This window comes from Sminthopsis crassicaudata, chromosome 3 (genome assembly GCF_048593235.1).
Source record: "Sminthopsis crassicaudata isolate SCR6 chromosome 3, ASM4859323v1, whole genome shotgun sequence".
Classification (NCBI taxonomy): Eukaryota; Metazoa; Chordata; class Mammalia; order Dasyuromorphia; family Dasyuridae; genus Sminthopsis; species Sminthopsis crassicaudata.
Genome location: NC_133619.1, coordinates 618,738,001 through 618,758,270, shown reverse-complemented (window position 1 = coordinate 618,758,270; position 20,270 = coordinate 618,738,001). Strand labels below are relative to the sequence as shown.

The following is a 20,270-nucleotide window of genomic DNA, read 5'->3' as shown; positions in this document are numbered from 1 at the left end:
GCTGCTCTGTCCCAGACTCAGAATTGTAGCCTTGAACATAATGAGGATCAAGAGCAAGCTTCCTGTCCATGTATAGAATTCTATTCCTTTTTTGCATTGATTGAGCTTGAGGCCTTGCTTGCAGCTAATCTGTTCCATTTTGGTCCCTTCACATAGAATTTTACTTCCAGTTCAGCTTTTCATTTATAAATTTGCTGTTTTTGAAGGGTAAACTTAATAGATTTAGCAGTTCAGCTGCTTTTCTTTTACAGTGTGAAAAAGTTTTCCCATGGGCTGTGTATGCTAGGTCTAATTTTGGGGGGTTTTTTTGGGTCATAACCTTTCCCTTACTGGATCCTCATGGCTTCTCAGGGCTATATATGTCTCCTGGGCATTTCCAAGCAGGATTCAACATTTGAATGAGCATTCCTCCTAATCCTTTTCATTCCTTTGATAGAACTGGGTGAGTTGGTCTTCTTATGCTTTATGTCCCTCCATGTTTTCTTTGATGCAATGACATTGGTCTCCTTGCTGTTCCCTTTGACAGCCCATTTCCCAACTCTAGCTATTGTCTCTTCTCTGACTATCCACCAGACCTGAAATACTCTTCCTCTTCATTTCTGCCTCCTGGGTTCCCTGAAGTGTTGACTAAAATCCCATTTTCTACAAAGAAGCCTTTCTCAAGCTTTCTTTATTTGAGCACCATTTTTTAAAAATTCTTTCCTATTTATCCTTTTTATATTTATAGAGCTTTTGCTAAATATTTGTTTCCATATTGTCTCCCTTATTAGATTGTGAGCTCCTTGAGAACAGGGGCTGTCTTTTGCCTCTTTTAGTACTCCCAACATTAGCACAGTACCTGGCACACAGTAGATACTTAATAAATGTTTATTGACTTACTAACTTTACTAGAAGAGGCCTACTAAATTGTCTCATTAATGAGATCCTCCCCCTTATATATAAATTTACTGTTTTGGTGGATAAACTTAATAGATTTGGGTTAATGAAAAGATGATAGTTTAGAGAGCTTACCAGTGAGGACAATTAGTGACCCCTAGTTTTAAATACTTTTGCAATTTTTTTCAAAGTCAGTTAATTGCCATGTAGTGTGAAGTCCCATGTTAGGAGATTGAACTAAGAAAATATTGCACAACAGGGCATTACAGGGTCTTGCGATGTTGCACAAGAAGGGTATCCAGAATCTCATATTACATTAATAGGTTAAATTTGAAGTTTTCTTTTTTTAGCAGATTTTTTTCCAGTAAATTTGAGTACACTTATCTCAATAGGTTTTAACTTTAGTTCTGCTCTGTTTTTTCTTCCAGAGGTGGAAAAATATGATGAAAATCTCCACGAAAAGACTACTGAACAAGATGGGACACCAGCTCGATATTACTTTGAAAATCTCAAAATCAGTCTACCTCAGATCAAACTGAGTGTATTTACCTCCAACAAGCTGCCTTTAGATCTTAAGGTAAGATAGTATCCATAAGGTAACTGTGTGGATGACTCTCAAAGTAGACTTTTTCATGGGAGAAACATGTACATTAATTCTCTACTTTGTCTTCTTAGCATCTTCCTTTTCAGAAAATATTTGTAGTCTTTCTTATGGGAAGTAGGTACTCTGCAGGTGATAGCTACATCAGGAAGCAAGCAAAGTATCATCTTTGTTTTTTTCATTATCAAAAAGCATTTATTTTAAAGAATTTCTTCATCTCAACCAAGAAATACATAACTTTGCTTTCTGCCCTTGGGAGTGTATGGAATCACAATTTAAAAAAAACAGAAGGGACTTTTGGAAATCATTTAATTTGTGTTTCATTTTACAGATGAAGGGACTAAGGCCCAGAGAAGTACATTATCTTGTCTAAGATTACACAGACAATTCGAGCAAAAGAGTGAAACTAAAAAATCTGTTTTTTTATTCAGTGCTCTTGCCTAGGCAATCTGCATCAAGGAGTAGAAGTCCTTGGGTGTGCACTTAGTGTTCCCAGTTCTGGAGAGCCCAAACCAGAGAGCCCATTAATTCTTATCCCATCCATCTGAGAAAGCACAGTGCCTTTGAAGACTTAGTGCACTGCTTCTTAGTCTGGTTTATTCCAGTTTTCCCATGGATGCTTATGATGAACATGGAAGTGGGGAAAACCATGGGAAAACCACTATCTTGCTAACATCCACAAGTATGCACTTGACTTGTGTAACCTTTCAGAATGAGTTTGCTTGATAAAGTGTATATTCCCTCCAGAACGCTCGGCATTCTCCCAGCAAACTGATGTCAGGCATTTCCTGGTTTTTTAAAATCTCTTACTAGGAAACTCAGACACTTATTCTAGCAGAAAATTTTTCCTCAAGATTATTTGTGCATTATAATTTTATATATAAATGTTAAAATGTGTACAATAGACAGGAAATTTTTTAAATAAAATGTCCCATTTAGGGACCAAGCCATATTGAAGGAATATTTTGAAGCTACTTTAAATAGGATGATCATATAATAAGGCATATATGTACGTGTGTGTGTGTGTGTGTGTGTGTGTGTGTGTGTGTGTGTGTGTGTGTGTGTGTGTGTATAGGAAGAGGGCTAAACACTGAGTATAGAGAGATTTAGAACTTCAAGTAATCTAGAAGTCTCCACTGCACCGGGTCTTAGTTTTTGCTTCTTGGGCCTCAGGACTAATAAAATGACCTCATTTCATTTTGTGATTTAGAACATAGTAACATCATTTTGTTAGGATTTCCTAAGAAAGTAAAGTGCTCTTTATAGATGACTATGTAATGGCTAAAAGTATGTACTTTTTGTAATAGCCTTAGGAAAATCTCATCCTGTTCTTGAAGAGGAATCATTATGATCTGACCAAAAGTTAATCGTGACTTTGGTGTGATCACTCTGATTCTCTTATTCTAGGCTAGAGGAGGGTTGCTGTCAACCACAGAGAGGAGACCTCTACAGATTTACACTGCCATTGGGTTCATTGTTTTATTATATAGGAATTATCTCCTGAAGAACTCAAAAGTCTTTTGACATTTCTTGTTTACTTTGATTCCCATTTTACAGAAGGAGAAACTGAGACCTGGAGAGGTCAGGGAACTTGATCTTAGTTCCCACATTTAGGCCATGGCAGATTTACTCCTGGAACCTAAAGTTCTTAGTACTTTCCATCAGTTTATACTACTTTTGAAAAGCCCAAAGGAGGCCGGGACTCTTTAAAGGCTTTCACAGATATTGAAAATAGAAGGTGTTTCCCAGCTTATAAAAGCTTATAACAGGCCTTTCTCCATTCTGAGGAGTTACAAAAGAAGAGCTTTAATTGAGCAATGTAGTTTGGAAGAAAATCCAGTTTTAAATGGTTGGTGAGAAGGAGGGGGTATGGGGAAATTTTAAACAAAGACACTATTTAAAAAGCTCAGAAGCGTCTTCTCAAAGGCTTGAAATAATTTGTTGGAAAATTTCAGACCCTTAACTTTTTTTTTCTTCCCTTTCCTAAATAAAAACCAGATTTTTCACAAAAAAGTTCCAGCATTGTTAATTGTATTTCAGAGGGAGCAAGGGGGAAATATCCTTGCAGTTTTAAACACTGTCCCAAGAGGAAAATGGGCAAATACCCCATTTCACATAAACAGTCACTATGTACCATAAATAAACCTTTAAAAAAATGAATTCCAGACAGTTTTGTTTAGCACAGAATAAACTAAGAAAGGGAAGGAGGTGGCCCAGCTCATGATCCAAAATCTTAAGGCGTTAGGGCAGGTATTTCTCCTCCCAACTATCAAGTTTCTATAAGGCTTCTACAAGCATTCATTTCTGTGGAGGTCGGAGACAGACAGCTTCTTATTTTTATTAGGAACCTATATGTACAGAGCTGCTTTCTCTTAACATCCAGTGTTTTATAACAGGAAACCGCCTGCTACTTGTTTAAATAAGCATCAGGTTTGTATACTACTGTATTTGATTAGTCATTGGTTACTGCATAAAAAGGCCTATTTAGACATCTCTCTCCTCATCACTCATGCTCTCGAATTGACCAGGTTTATAATTTGAGTGACCTCTAGGTGGCGGAATAATTTGTGCCAGTGAGATGCATGCTAGCACCTCTAACCGTGTGGGAAGGGGGAGACCACAGTGCCAGATTATGCCCTTGAGGTAGCCAGAGAATCTCGGGAGGTTTATAAATAGCAAGGACGTGTTTTGATGGTCCAAGAATTTTTACAGTACCAAAGAAGTACTGGAGTGTTTGGATAAGTCTTTACTGTATATCTTTCCTCTTCCAGTGTTTGGTTTGAGGAAGTCAACAGTAAATAACTTTCATGTTTTAGCCTGTTATTCTTTATCTCACTTCCTGCCTGTGATAAAAATAATTCTCCAACAATCAGAGTCAAAAATAGAATTGGATTTGTTCGAAGACCTGTCTCTTTCAGCTGACTTGTATTAACTGTGAGCAAGAAAATTAAGCCTCAGTTTCCCTCACTGTAAAATGAGGAAAACCTCTCCTGTTCTTTGAGAAGAAAAGGGCTCTGGAAATTAGGGAGACAAGAGTGAGGACATCAGGACCAAAGGTTGCTCGATTGTCATCACAGTTTTAAAACTTTGCTTTTATAAAACTGCCCATTATATTCAGAAGCGTGTAGGCAGACACCTGACAAGAAGGGGGGGGGGGTGCTCTAGTAATTAGTGGAGAGGATTCCATGGGCCCAGTGACTTCTTTGTCACATTGCCCAGTGACATGACATGTCATGTCAGCCATGACACTTGTAGGGGCCTCATCTTCCCCTGCTCACTTTGCCTCTCCCCCTGTAACCAGATGTACCCCACACTTTGCTAACTCTGTCCACTTCCCCCTTCTCCTAGGGGCACCCCTCAAATTTATGCACTCATGACCCAAAGTAATATCCTAAGGTATATATCTAATTAGGAGACTCCCCTGCTCCGAAAACTCCATGACTCTTTCTAGGAGCTGATGTAAACTACCATGTAGCCCTTACAGCCAAGGCAGACTGGGCCCTAACCATCTTTCCAGATTTATTACATGTGAAGAAGTGCCCTGTGCCATTCTGTATTCCAGCCTCATGTGTGACAGCTTCCATCATGTGGGCTCCTCATCTTCTCCAGCTTCTTTTCAAACTCGATTCAGGCACCAGTGTGCCCTTTACCATCATCCCCCCTCCCACTCAGCTCTTCTAGTCTCCCCTCCAAAAGTAGCTTGTATTTACTTTGTGTCAGGATACCTAGTATTTCCTTCTATGTAACATGCACTTCTTATTTCATTCTGGTTTTCTGTGTCTGAATCTAGTACTTGGCAGAGTGTCTGGCATACAATAGAGCCCAATTTATTCTTTTTGATGATTTTAAGAAAATTCTGCTGAAGTTGCCCCTCTACTCTGGCAGATTTTTAGAACAAAAACTGTAGAGCACTGAATTGGAGGGTTAGGGAGATCTGCTGTTCTCTTGGATTGGTCACACCTGTAGACTACTCCTCACTTCTGGTGTTCAATATGGACACATGGTAGTATCATAAGAAATATAGAAAATCTTTGACAATTTCAAAGATTTCAGTCTTAGAAAATCAACTTAGGGAATAGAAGGGAATAACAGGTACTGAATGTTACATAAGCTACCAGATTTCACTGTATAGGTTGGTTTTGTTTAATGTTTTTTATGACAAGGGAGGATTCTGCTAGGGTGAATAGTAATTAGGAAATATCTGTGCTATAAAAAGGAAGGGGCATTGATAAATCTAAAAGGTACAAAATAGATGCTATCACCTAATTTTTTTTTGAGGGAAGTCAATTAGCAAGCATTTATTAGATGCTTTCTATGTACCAGACATCACAGCAAACTGAGGACACAAAGATATGAATAGTCACTCAAAAGGGATAGAAAGTTTTCAGGAATGAACTTATGAAGATACAAAGAGAAACATTTCAGAGGGGAAGCAAAAGGCGAAGTTAAAAAAAAAAGACAGGTCTTCTATAAATACTTGATTTCTCTTAACAGGCTTGTAGTGAGCACATACAATCAATGGAAGCAGGAAGGGATAAATAAAGACAAAAATAGAATTGTAGCGTGGTTCTTTCTATAAGAATACTGTCAGGGTGAGCCAAGTTTGGTGAGGTAACCTAAGGCCCAAAACCAAAAGGTTTTGTCTTGAGTTTTTAACTATATGGAGAATAGAGGATAAGCTTGCTAGTGGTCAGAGCTTTCTAGTACTTCTGTAAGTAGCAAAGCACTAGAAACAATTTGGGGTCTGACTAGGCAGGTTGTGGTTTGTAAATGAAATAGTGTATTACTATGTGAAAATGGTGAATATGCAGAATATGGAGATATAGACAATGATATATGAGCAGATAGAGGGAGGAACAAAACCAGAAAAACATGGTAACTGCAACAGCGTAAATGTAAAGAGCAGGAAACAAACAAAATAATAATAAATTGCATGAAATCAGAATGATTAAACTTGGCCCCAAATAAGAGGTAGCAGACTGCAGCTCCTTTCTACCTTTAGATGCAAGTATGGAGTACTGCTGTGTGCAATCTTGGCCATAGTGGATATATGAATTGTGCTGAGCTGCTTTTGCCTCCTCATTTTTAAATCTATAGTTATGAGAGATGACTCTCTTGAAGAAGTAGAGGAAAAAGATATCTTGGGAAATGAAAGTGATCCAAAGACAAAAGGTATCACAAGAAACTTAGACAAAAACAATTACTGATATCTCACAGGGCAGGAGTGTACTCCAGCAGGTGGTGGGTTCTTCTTACCTAGATGTCTTCTAGCAAAGACATACTAAGCACTTGTTGGTGGGTTGTGGAGAGAATTTCTGTTTCAGGGTGAGGGGGACATCACTGAGGTCCCTCCCAACTTTGAAATGCTATGATTCTCTTTAGTGTTAATTCAATACTGCATGTGATCTTCCTGGGAATCATAATTAGAGCCCTGCAGAGATCAGGGCAGTGGATAAAAGAAGTCATTTCTTATTTTTAATCAGGCCCTGAAAAGCACCTTGGGCTTTCCACTCATTCGATTTGAAGATGCTGTAATCAACTTGGATCCATTTACGAGAGTTCACCCTTATGAAACTAAAGAGTTTATCATTAATGATGTTCTCAAACACTTCCAAGAGGTGAGTACTGAACATATGAAATATATTTGCTGTTAATGGTTTGGAGACTCTTATTATCAAAGCAATTCAATAGAAGCCCATCATAGCATATAATCACACTCTTTCTGGCTTTATTGATCATCAGAATTTGATTTTGAAGAATAATAGGGTTGCCTTCTTTTTCCAATATCAACATTATAAGTGGCTTACCCTCTACTAGTTCTGAGTGTTGATTTCTCTAGCATTTGAGTGATGGTATCAAAGGCAGAGGGTGCTTTCTTCTGTGCTAGTCATTGTTCCGTATTTATAATGTGTTCTTCTACCTGGCAGAAAAGGCCACTCCACTGGATGTGAAGGAGAAAGTAGCCCCCCCCCCATAAAAAACCCTCCAAGACCTTGGCTCCAGGATTAGGCATTAATTTAAAAATCAGGCACTATGAAAACCAAGTTGTACTTTTTCATCTTGGGTTTTATTTTCTAAGACCAAAAAGACCAAATAAGCACAAAGCCATAGGTTCTCAGTGAGCAGATGATAAGGATCATATTAAATTTGTCAGCTCTCACAGTCACAAGATAACTAACCCATTGTTGGCCTTTTCTGGTACAACTTATTTCCCTTTTTCTTTTCATGTATCTTGTCTAGTTGATAATGTTTCCTTTGAACTATAGGGGGAGCTGAATAACAGATATTAGCAGAGAACTGTGGCTGGCAGGGGGTGAGTGGGTGGGAATGTAAAATTCAAAATCTCATGGAATTGGGAGTCAGAGCCTAAAATGGTGGTGAAATTTGTGACTTTTCAGCTACCATTTGGGGAGGAAAAGTGCTCTCTGCCTACCTTTGCTTCCTTTATAACTACTATTGATTCAAACATGGAGGTTGAGGACATATAGAGTGCAGACATACAATTTTAAGCATGTTCTGTGTGGCTCGTGTACTAACTGATTTTGTTCTAATAAGTGACTTTAAAGAATAATTCAAAATCATCTCTATGCTAAGAATGTATAGGGAGAATATGGGAAAGGTACTAGTTAGAGCAGGAATCCTGGAAGGAGAAGGCCCTCTCATCCCTGAAAGCAATGTTTATATTGTAAGAATAAGAGAATATTTTTGCCTTTCTTATATTTTAGCTTAGGAACACCAAGCTTAATAAATCTAACCAGAAGCTGATCACATTTCTCTTCTCTATTATTATTCCAAAGGAACTCCTTAGTCAAGCTGCTAGGATACTGGGGTCAGTTGATTTCCTTGGCAATCCTATGGGGCTTCTGAATGATGTATCTGAAGGTGTTACTGGACTAATAAAGTATGGAAATGTCGGGGGCCTTATACGAAATGTGACACATGGAGTATCAAACTCGGCTGCCAAGGTAAGAAAGCAGAGGTAAAATGCCATTATAAAGGAATCTATTAGGATCACATTATTTGATTATACCATACTTTTGTCATAGTAATTAAAACTGATGACTAGAAATCCCCTTTACAGTAAATAGTAGAACTTATGAACATTAGAACTGCTGTACATAAATGATGTCATTCATGTGCCTCTTCTTTTCTAAACTAATAGGTCTTTTGTGATGATACCTTCTATAAAGTGGATAACTTAGGTGGATTTGATTTTGAGAAGGGAAGGATTAGCTATTCAGTGCATGGGTAAGATAGAGTTAATGAAAAAAATTGCTTTATGATATCAGAAGAACTTTTAAAAGCTCAGTTCCCTTCTGATTGACAATCCAAACAGTAATCGGGTCCTTTTCTTAAACAAAAAAACAAAACAAAACAAAAAAAACCTGTTACTTGTCAGAGACCAAAGAAAGCATTTATAGTACTGTATTGTTCATTATAGGGAATTTGTTTCAAAGCTTAACATAGTCTGGTGATTCAACCCATCTGCCAAGATGTAAAAGTAGTATGGTCTTATGAAATTATTCTTTATAATGTTGTGGAAATATGTTCACATAATGTTTCTTTAACTCCAGTCATTTCACAGTAACCTAAGACTGATTAATCTCAGGTTAACATGTCATTAGCAGGCCTTTTGCCATTAGTGTAGTAGAAAGAGTGTTATATTTAAAGAACCTGAATTCAAACTTATGTTCTACCATTTACTACTTGTGTGGTGTTGAGCAAGTCTCTTCTTAGGGCATAAGTTTCCCAATCTATATAATGAGAGGATTTAAATAGTTGATTTCTAAGGTTTCTTCTGTATATAAATCTCTGACTCTCTTCTCTGATGATTTACAATCAATTTCCATGGCAGAAACTTGGTTTGTTATATAAGGGGCCACCATAAAGCTTGAGGAGGGGATTGAGAGAAAGCCCTTCAAATGGAGACGTAGCCAGCAGACCACAGTTGGGAGGCAGGGGAACAGGACATCTAGCAGACTGTGGACCTGGGGGACCAAATGTTTTTGAATAGTTTTATGATACCATGGCTACTTTGATCTAACAGATTTTTCATGGGTTATTTGGGGAAACAGTATCCCCTTCATCTTCAGAAAGAGACTGAAGGATGGAGACTGGAGAGAACAAGTTCTTAAAATTAGACAAGGGCTCAAAACTCAAATTAGTCTCTATCTCCTCCTTAGGTTAATTTTCACATTACCATTTGAACCATAATCCTTAGGACAGATTTTGGTATAGGTATTGTCCAGGTGATTGTTGCCACACACAATTGTAGAATAATTCTCCCTTTTGACCACTGAACCTTGTATATATGTATATATGTATATATATATATATATATATATATAAAGTAATTGTGAGGACTAAGTGAGTTGTACACCATAAAGAAGACAAAGAGTTCTCTAATACTAGGCCATTTATCTTTGGTTTGTCCTTAATTTGTATTTCTCTCACATTTGCATTATTGTTCAGTGTCTAGGAATACCAGGAATATTGACCATCTATGAAATAAAAATCCAATCAATTTTCACTATTCATCCCCTCAACACCCAATTCACAATGGAAGAGAGTCAGAGGCATTGGGAGAATGACATCTCAGTATCATGCAAAAATCTGGTTTTATCAGATCCTGAGAATTCCTTTGATTTTTTTTTGGCTAGCAGTGCAATGCAGTTTCTTATAGATACTATTATTCATTCTACCCCAAAAGTATGTCTCTGTAAAAAATCTCATTAATGCTTGTCTTATTCTCTCTTTCTAATGCAAACTGATTTATAATGTTATTGGAGTAAAACTGTCTTTGATCTTGGTTTAGAATGGCACAGGGCTGGGGCCTGACCCATGAATGTTATCATATTTTCCAGAGAGCATTATCAAGGTATGGGTGGCAGTGATAATAGATTTAATTGGCAGTCTTGTTTGTTTTTCTAGGAAATGTATGATTTGGCATTTATATCGTAGTTTATTGCTATAAAATGCTTCACCAGTCAGTCTGAGTTCTCTAGAAATGCTTAGGTTTTCTGTGTATCGGCTCCTCTGCTTCTTGGAATTTACTCCTTCATGTGGTCAGTATCTGGACTCTAGAGTGTGGTGGTCTTTGGGTCACACAGAAAAGCCAATTTACTTTTTTTTCAACATGTGGTTTAAACCTTTTTTTTTTTTTTTTTTTTTTTTTTTTTTTTTTTGATCATTTTGCCTTTGATAAACTAGTTAGGATTGGGGTCATAAGCTTATCCACTTTGAGGAATTGAGATAATTATATCTTGGTACAAAGGGAACTAGATGTGTTATAAAAAATCAGCCAGGAAGTCTTCAAAATAAGAAAGCAAGCAAAATTGCAATTACCACTTAACATGGAAAAGGGTAGCTTTAGAGCTGGGCCTGTTGACTCAACACAAGTTTAGAGGCATCTATGATTATGCATGTGGTGGGCCAAAGGGTCTAAATTTCCTTGTTGTTTTGTGGGCTAGAGTCAGACCTTTAATGTTGCTCTTGGGTAGTTTTTTGTTTGCTTTTTTGTGCACACAAAGGGAGTTTAAGGAAGTGCAAACGACCACAATAATCAAATGCTGGCCATGGGAAATATTCCATTAAAGAGGACTTAGCGCTAGTGATTAAAGAAAGAAATCAGAAGAGGATGGCAGGACCCAGTGAGTCAGGAAATCATATAATGTTGGAGCTACAGCTGAACCTTAAGGAATCATCTCTCATTCAGCTCCCAACTATCATCTGGTGTTGTGGTTCTCAAAGTGTGGTCTAGGGATCCTGGGGGATGCTTAAGACCTTTTCAGAGGGCATTCAAGGTCAAAACTTTTCATAATAATACTAAAATTCCCAATACAACAGATATTTATATGTGTAATTCATATAAATAAGAGGTCTTTGGGATCCTCAGTACCTTTTAAGAGTATCAAAGGATTCTGAATCCAAAAAGTTTGGGAACTGCTGGTTTAGTAATAAATGAGACATTGTTTCATATAAACTCCATGCTAAGAGTTTTCCCCATCAGTAAAATCACAGATATGAATGTGGGTTGGGAATACAGAGTAATCACTGGAACCCAGGTAGCAGTCTCAAGTTGGGACACAATCTTTTCCATTTCTTGATTGTGTATCTGTAACTTCTTTAGTCTCAGTTTTATCATCTGTTAAATGGAGATGAGGATAAGGAGGAGGGGGAGGAGGAAAAGGAGAAGGACAATGACAACAGTGAGGGTGGTGGTGGTGATGATGATGATGATGATGATGATGATGATGATGATGATGATGATGATGATGACTGCTGTGACTGACATTTGGGGAGACAGAATGTTGTAGTGGATGAAGCCTCTGAATTAGGAAGACCTGGATTGGGCCTTTGACACAGACTTGCCCTGGGATTTTGGGCAAGTCAGTTAGCCTCTCCCAGGACCAAGAACTTCCAGAGTAATTAATTGTCCCTTTGCATTGATCAAAGAGACTTTCCTCACTTAGTTAATGACTTTCCCTTTTTGAATAAGCTCCTTTTGGGTTTCTGGGGTACCACTCTCTCTGCCTGGAGGCAGCCAGACCCAGTAGCATGCTGAGGCAACTGTCCACAAGATAAGAGATCACCAGAGTGATGCAGTCAGAGAAGAGGGAGTGTGTTGAAGAAATGCTGCAGAGGTGAAGTTAATAAGCCTTAGCAACAGCCTGGCTTTGGGAAAAAGTGAGGAGTCCAAGATGACCCCTAAATTGGGGGTTGAGAGACTGGGAAGGTTGTAGTAATGGGGAAAGTAGAAAGAGAGGAGGGTTTAGGAGGAAAGATAATGAATTTCACTCTGGACAGATTAAGTTTAAACTATCTACCAGATATCCAGTTTGAGATGTCTGAAAGATAACTGAAGCTGTGAGATTGGTAATAGCAGAGGAGAGGTCTGGATATATAGATTTGAGGATATTAGCAGAAAGCTATTAGCATTAGAGGGCAATATGGAGGAGGATCCAATGAAGGAGACAGAAGTGGGAGGGGAGAATCAGGACAGAGGGACTCTTAAACTGGAGAGAAGCAAGTGTCAAGAAGGTGATGGACAGTGTCAAAGGAGGTCAAGGAGAATGAGGATTGAGAAAAGTCCTTTGGATGTATGGAGGTGTGTATTCTTAATAGAATGTAAGCTTTTTGAGGACAGGGGCTATTTATTTCATGTACGTCTTTGATGTTTCTGAGCTCAAGCACAGGGCCTGTGGGACATCATAGGTGAATAGTTAACAATGGAATATTCCAATGAAGTAACAAGTTTTGAACAAAAAACCTACTTGACATTTACATTTTAAGGTTTATAACTTCCCAACATTATGTCATTGGATGCCTGCCCCAGCCCTGTGAAGTGGATGCTCCAGGGACGATCCCTGTTTTACGAACAACAGACCTGAGATGAGTGACTTGCCCAGAGCCGCGTAGCCAGGCAGTGCCCACGGCAGGATGTGCAATCTAGTCCCTAAGCCAGGCGGTATTTGTTGTGTGGCCCCCTGGAGAGTCATGTAAAGAATAATGATGGAGAGAGTTAGGGAGCGTTAAGGGGCTGCACAGACGACCTTCCGCAACTTGGAAAGCCCAGTCATTTCCTCTCCCCATGACTGGATTATGGATTATCTCTGATCAGCTTGGAATCCCAGGCCTACTGAGGTGGCTCCCTTCCCTACCAGGGAGAGGGCTGAGCAGGATCCATGAATTTTGGAAGTTCCAAGAATTTTGGAAGAAATCTCTGCTTCCTCATGGGATCCTATAACTCTAGAGCTAGAAGGGACCTTCTAAGGCCATCTTAGTTAAACACCTTATTCCATGCTGGAATGAGTTAAATGACTTATCCAAAGCCACACCAATCAAGCCACAGGCAGGATTCGAACCCAACTCCTCTTACTTGAGTATACTGTGCATCCTCCTTGATCTTCCACTCATTTTTTCCCTAGAAAAGAAAACAATACCTTCTATTCAGTAACACTTTATACTCTTTCAAAACCCATTCCCATTCACTATTTTATTTTATCCTTATTCCAGCCCTTTGGCAGGGCAGAGCACTCATTAACCCCCCATTTTACAGATGAAATAACCAAGATGGCTGAACTGTCCAGAGGTACAGAGTACAGGCGTGAGCCCAGATCTTCTGAGTCAGATTGTTAGTGCTGAAAGGGACTAAAGGCTGTCTCTTCTTTCAGACAGACAAGCTTAGGCTGGAAAAAGCGAAGGACCCACCCTGCCTGTTCCTGTGTGGCCGAGCCAGGACTCTCGGCTTGTGCCCCTGAAGTCCTCCAAGCTCCAGAAGCCCCCACACTGCTTCCAAGGCTTGGGCTGATTCTGGCGCCATTCTGCTCAGCAGAGACTCAAGAAGTTCTGCTGGTACCCCTAAGTTTTATTTTTATTTTATTTTATTTTTTTTTTAAATAATCACCACCTGACTTTAAAATGTACTTTGGTAGCTTTCAGAAAAATACCCTGAAGTGAAATAGGAGCCATGTTCAAATTTGTTAGTCTGGGGAGGATGGAATTCAGATTGGCCAGACAGTTCACTAGAAAATGCAGCCATTTCATGAGACTGTTTTTCTTCCAGATTCCATCAGTCCCTGGACAGAGAGACTATGTGCTGATGTCTCCCTGCCCACCCCAAAACTTTCCCCTGGCTGTGCTCACCTAGGACACTAAAACCAGGCCAGGCTGATGGTTCATACCAAAGTCCATGGACCCCTGGTGCTCTCTGCCTAGTGATCAACAGCCAGAGATGTCTTGGCTGGAACTGGCTAGGGTTCTAATTCTCCTCACATTACATTGTTTGTTGGACCATCTGCCTTTTGTTTAAGATCACATTTGTTTTAAAGACAATATATTTATATGGCTTAAATAGACATCAATGCACCCTGTTTATTTAAGGCAAAAGTTTTATCTTTGTTTGAAAGAACACACAAAGGGAGTGCTTGCATGAATTCTGAAGGGAAAAAAGGCAATTTATGAGTTGTGTCTGTTTTTGTCATTTTATGACTGCTCCATTTTATAGTTTGGCTGATTATCCCCATAATAGCTTTTCCATGTATCTGTGAGTTACTCTAGGTAAATGCTGGCTTTCAGATTCAGAGGTTGCAGCATATTTGAGTTGGCACCAGGCTGTAGGTTAAATAAAGTTCACTTCAGATAGTTTTGTAGTTTATATTCCTTGGAGACTCTAGGTTTTGTATTTTAAAAAGTGCTTTGATCCTAAATATAGGTACCTGAGGGAATTCCACTCTGTCCACATGGAGGCTCCTTCGGTTGCCACATGTAGAGAAGTGAGTCAAATTCTTGGCATTAGAACATTCTCTGCTCTCCTCTTAGACCTGATAACCCTGAATCCTAAAGCAACAATCAGCCTTTCCCTGAGATCCTTTGCTTAGAAATAAACGTTCAAAACATCGAACAGGCATTTCATCAAAGGCCTCGGCAGATCATGGTTATTTGTGGGAATGGTGAAGAGGTCACTTCTATCAGTGAAAGTTCAACAACCTTCTTTGAGTCTAGCTGCTCACAAGGAGTCCAACGAGGGAGGCTAGTTAATTGAGGAAGATTTTAAAGAAGCCAAAAACTAGCATAAAGTCAAATAGCAAAAGAACACCAAAACCAAAGAATTACAGCAAGAAGTTGCATCTACAATTTGAAATAATTCCCATGATGCTGAGTGCCCTGATCTTAAGGAGAATTCCCAAGGGCAACACACAGACTTTATAGTCACATCACAGTAAAATCAAAGAACCGTGGAATTTGTAATCAGAGGACACGGGTTCAGATACTGGCTCTGCTGGGTAACACTTGTGTGACCTTAGGCAAATGCTGTTCTCCCTGCTCTCCATTTATCTCCTGTCCTAAAGCTTGCTCTGTAAAGAATTGAATTAGGTAATCTCTAAATCCCCTTCTGATTCTAGAGCCTGTAATATCTTATGTGGTAGCGTCATTATTTGTGGGGATAAAGTTACTCCTAGAGAAAAACAAATATCCTGAGATTTTGCCTTCACCTTTTTCAGCTTCTATTCTCCTTTCTTTCCATCCCTGACATTCTTTTTTAAAAAAAAAATATATTGTACTCCAGGGCAAATTGCTTTACTATGAGAAACACTAAAGTTCTATTCTCTCTTCTGCTTTTTATTTTATTCACCCCAACGGATAGTTATTGTAAAAAAACACTCTTGTCTCTTAAAGCAGGAGGAATGAAAACTGTCAAAAATTGTTTTCCTTTCTTAATAATATTTTTATTCTTAATATTAAATATTAATAATACTAATAAAAGAAATACTTGACAGTATTTCTTTTAAACATTCATTGCCTTCTAAAATCACACTTGAGCATCTCATTTAAAGTTCTGTCAAGGAATTCATTTACCTAAACTTTCGTACTCAATTTGAACCAATACATTTAATTAAATGCCAAATTAAAAAACAAAACAAAACAAAAAAAAAAAAAAAACAAATGAACCAGGAAATACTTTTTGCTCGAGATAAATGTAGTCAATAAAAACATAATACTCTCAGACAACATTGTTCCCTCCAGAGTTGCCAGATCATCAGTCAGTTAGAAGTAGACTATTGGTTTTTGATGGAAAGAAAGTAGATTTGTTAAGGGCTCCCCCACCCCACCTCCAGCCCATGTTTTTGATCTCAGCAGATGTAAGAGGCTAGTCCCTTCACTGCCCTTGTCATGGGCCTTTCTCCCACCTTTCCTGCTGAGCCTCTCTGACTTGTGAAGACTTTTGGAACTGGTCATTGAGGCAGATCCAGGCCCTGTTCCATCTGGTAGGATGTGCCTGAGCTTGTCCTCTGCTGTGACTTTTGGGGAATCCAGGTGCCCTCTGTGCCACATCATTGGAGTGTAGGGCATTAGCAGTGAAACTTTTCTTTTCCTTTTTTTTTTTTTTTTTTTTTTTTTTTTAAGTTAAACTTGTATTGATATCATTTTGGTTTTTTATCACCTACATTTCTAAATATAGCCTCCCTCCCCTACTCAGTGAGTCATTCCTTGTGTCAAAGACTAAAAAGAAAAAAACAAAAAACACAGCAGCTCAGCAAAACTAACCAATACATCTGCTAAGTATGATGGCATAGATCATGTTCTAAGCCTATTGTTCCACTGCTACAAAGAAGAGAAGGAGGTACAGTTCCTCAACTTCAGAAGTTGACTTTTATGTCATCCTTAAAATTAGGAACTAAGTTGTACATAGAATCTCCTTCCAAATCACAGCCTGTGCTAAAGAAGCTTTAAGATTAGCTGTAAGGAGTCTCATCACCTTAGCTGTTTATAGTTTGCAGCTGAAATTAATTTGTACCTAGAATCCAGAATTTGAAGTAAAGGGGTTAAAAATAGGAGAAAGATTAGAGGTTGAGTAGTTTCCTTTTTCTGAATATGAAGTTGGACAAGATTCAGAGGTATGACTAAACAGATTATAAACTGACAAGACTTTTTGGATTTTGTGAGGAATCTGTCCAAATACCAGTGGGATTAGCTTTGTGGCATCTAAGATGTCCCTTTTGCCCTGCCCAAAGATTACATGAAAGCTATAGGCTGCTTTACTAAGGGCTAAGTTGACAAGTGATTATTCAGAACACACCTCTAATAACCATCTTCCTCTAAAATGTATATGTTAAATTGCAATTTCTTTAAGCTGTTTCCTGAACTTTGCTACTTTAAGCATTTCCAAGCAATCAAAATGTCATTAAAAATAATAATATTTGGTTTTCAGGACAGAGCACAGCTGGGAGATATATAGATATATTTGAGCATATTAGCATAAAATCAAGGCAAAATGGACTTTTAGCAATTGAGGCCTGAAAATCCATCCAAATACACACACACACACACACACACACACACACACACGTTTTAAACACTCTTGGCTCTAAAGCTCATGCTTTCCTTTTTCTCCTAATCCGACTCCCCTTGCATTTAGTCAGTGGGATTGGTTCTCAGGCTCAATGGGGAACTTTTTTGTGTTGGCTTTGTTTTCTGGGATCTTGTAGGTGAGTGGTTTCTTGGTACTCTGAATCTCCTTCAGTAAAAGGCTGATATGGGCAATTCATATAGAAGACTTTAGTTACTGTTTGGAGAATTTTTGTTTGATTTTACTCTTGGCCCATTTTGTAATTCCTTCCTATTGACACAGAGTAAGTATCAGAAAATGTTGCAGCTCTGGGAGGATTTAAGGCCCCAGACAGTCACCCGAGCTCTGGGACTGGGTTAGAGCTTGGTTACTAGGTTCATTGTTTTCTGGAAGAAGGATAGTCTCACTGTTCAATTACAAAACACCAAGCATTGTCCTTTAACACTTTTTCTTCCTAAATATACTCCTGGACAAAATAATGTTTTCATAATAATAAGCTCCCTTTACATTCTCAAAAAAATATTGAGGACCCCCCCCTTAAAAAAAAGCTTTTGTTTATAGTGATTATGCCTATTGATGTTTATTATATGAGAGATTAAAAACTTAATAGTATTTTTGTGAAAATAATTTTGACTTCACAGAACCCTTGAAAAATTCTTAGGGACCTTCAGAGGTTCCCACCATACTTTGAGAACTGCTGATAGAGTTAAAAACAGCCTTGGATTTAGACCCGGAAGACCTGTACTTAAAACTCTTAAGTTCTCTACCACGTTCTGCTTTTGTGACTTTGGGTGGTTCATTTATTTTTTTGACATGAGAGCCAAGTGGCCACCACGCCAAGGCATTGTCTGGGGACACAGAAACACAATCATTCAGCCTCACCCTCAGGAAGCACATGTTCGCCCGGAGATTGATTAGAACTTGTTCATATCTAAGTATGTGTGAGGTGACTATAAGACCTTAAGATCATCGATATGGAGCTGGATAAACCACTGGCTGCAGTCCCCTCATTTTAGAGATGAGGAAATAGAGGATCAGAGTGAGAGTGATGAGTCCAAGGTCACACAGCCAGGAAGGGTCAGAGTCAGGATTCACTCTTGAGCAGGGAAAGAGTCCGGAGACTGGAGAAGGCTTTGTGGGACAGATGGCTCCTGAGCTGAACCTCCCCGGAACACTCTCCCCCATTCCAAAAAGTAGAAATGAGCAAGCGAGACAGAGGGCTGTTTTAGTAAGTGAATGGGGGAGGTGGAAGGCCAGTGACAGTCCCCTTTGGCAGGAATGTGTATCTGGGGAAGAGAGGAACAGGAAAATAGGATTAGAAGAAGTTAAGTCGGGTCCAGCTGTGGAGGTTTGAAATCTGAAGAGCATATTTGTAGCTTAGCATCGTGGATAAACTTTGTGCATAATGGAGCTCTGCATAAAGGATAAACTCCAAGGCACAGAGCCACAGGCCAGGCTTCATCTTCCAGCCTGCACCTTCCCAGCTCTGTGATCATGGATAAGTCGAGTCAGTTTCTCGGAGCCTCTATAAAATGAGGGGATCACAGAATATCAGGTGTCAAAAGGGCACTCCTCACACTCCCAAACACATCACAATACGACTGGGGAAAGCAAGGTGGAGCACCGGCCCTGGAGTCAGGGACTGGAGTTCAAAACCAGCCCCAGCCACTTGAACACGTATTATGTGATTCTGGATAAGTCACTTAAGCCCACGGCCTCGCCTCCCCCCACCAAATGTTAACTAGTTAACAAAATATTATATTTTAAAACTAAGTCAATTTTGAGCCTGTCGGGATCTTTAGTGGTCCCCATTGCTCTTTGAGTTTGAGATCATTGTACTGGATGGGCTCCTTCTGAGGCTCGCAACCCATGAGTCCCCTCCATTCCCTCTTCATTGTAGGCAAGCTGGGCCTTCTTGCTTCTCTCACCCATGATCTCCCACTTCCTGGGTCTGTTCCTTTGCACAAGCTTGTCCTCCATTCTTGGAGAGTCTTCCCTTCCCTCCTCATCTTAGAAGATCTCAGCTGAGCTGTCAGTGCCATCTGCTACCTCCTCCCCAGGGTGCTTGTGTGTGTGTGTGTGTCTGTGTATGGTGTGTATGTGTGTGTGTGTGCCTGTGTGTGGTGTGTATGTGTTTCTGTGTGAGAGCGCCTTGAGGATAGTGTCTGGCACACAGTAGTTGCTTAAGCATGAGTTGTGGGTTGGCTTAGAGGCAAAGGGGAACTGTGGAAGACTGGGAGTGGTGTCTCGCTGCCTACCTATCACACTCCCACAGCCTGTGCTAGACGAAGATTCTGACAGCTGTGTAGAGGATAGATTAGAAAGGGGAGAAAATTTATATGCAAGATACAAAGCAAGCTAAACAGAACCAGGGAAATAATACATTCATTATCTACAACAACATAAATGGGAATTAAAAGAAAAACCCAGAAGGCCGTGGGATCGTAACGATCAAGTTTAGTTGCAAAGATGACCTAGAGAAGGCAGATCCCTTCCTCCTTTGAAGAGGTGGGAGTTTCCGGGGGGGGGAGGGGGGAGCACTTCGTAATTCTATGCAGCTCCTTTTCTTCATCCTTTTTAAAACTTTTGTTAGAAGGTGTACTGCTAGCACCAGTGCCTTTCCTCTGTTGTTTATCTCCATTTCATGGGTATCCATCTTATTGGTGCATTTGCTTGTTACTGCACTTCTCCTCATTAGACTGTGACAAGCTTTCTTAGAATCCTTAGCACTTAGTGCTTGGTACTTGGTAGATTCTTAATAAGGGCTTATTGACTTGTTGGTTTAATGGAAGCAATAATTTGACTCCCTGTTTCTCCCTGCTTAACCAAGGTCAGTTATACAAATCTTTCCAGGCTTTTCTAAAAGCATCTATTTCATCATTTTTAGAGAATAATATTCTATTACTTTCATATAACAGCCATTCCCCAACTGATGGGCATTTA

The 20,270-nt window shown here is 39.3% G+C and overlaps 1 protein-coding gene across 4 annotated transcripts in view; it reads left to right on the top strand.

Moving 5' to 3' along the window:
• VPS13D (vacuolar protein sorting 13 homolog D) overlaps positions 1-20,270 on the top strand; it is a 324,514-nt gene that overhangs the window by 179,977 nt on the left and 124,267 nt on the right. For all 4 annotated transcript variants that reach the window (XM_074306229.1, XM_074306230.1, XM_074306228.1 and 1 more), the window contains 3 exons: positions 1,305-1,453; positions 6,961-7,095; positions 8,275-8,442. In XM_074306229.1, the coding sequence (XP_074162330.1) occupies positions 1,305-1,453; positions 6,961-7,095; positions 8,275-8,442 (452 nt within the window). The remainder of the gene's footprint in view (positions 1-1,304; positions 1,454-6,960; positions 7,096-8,274; positions 8,443-20,270) is intronic.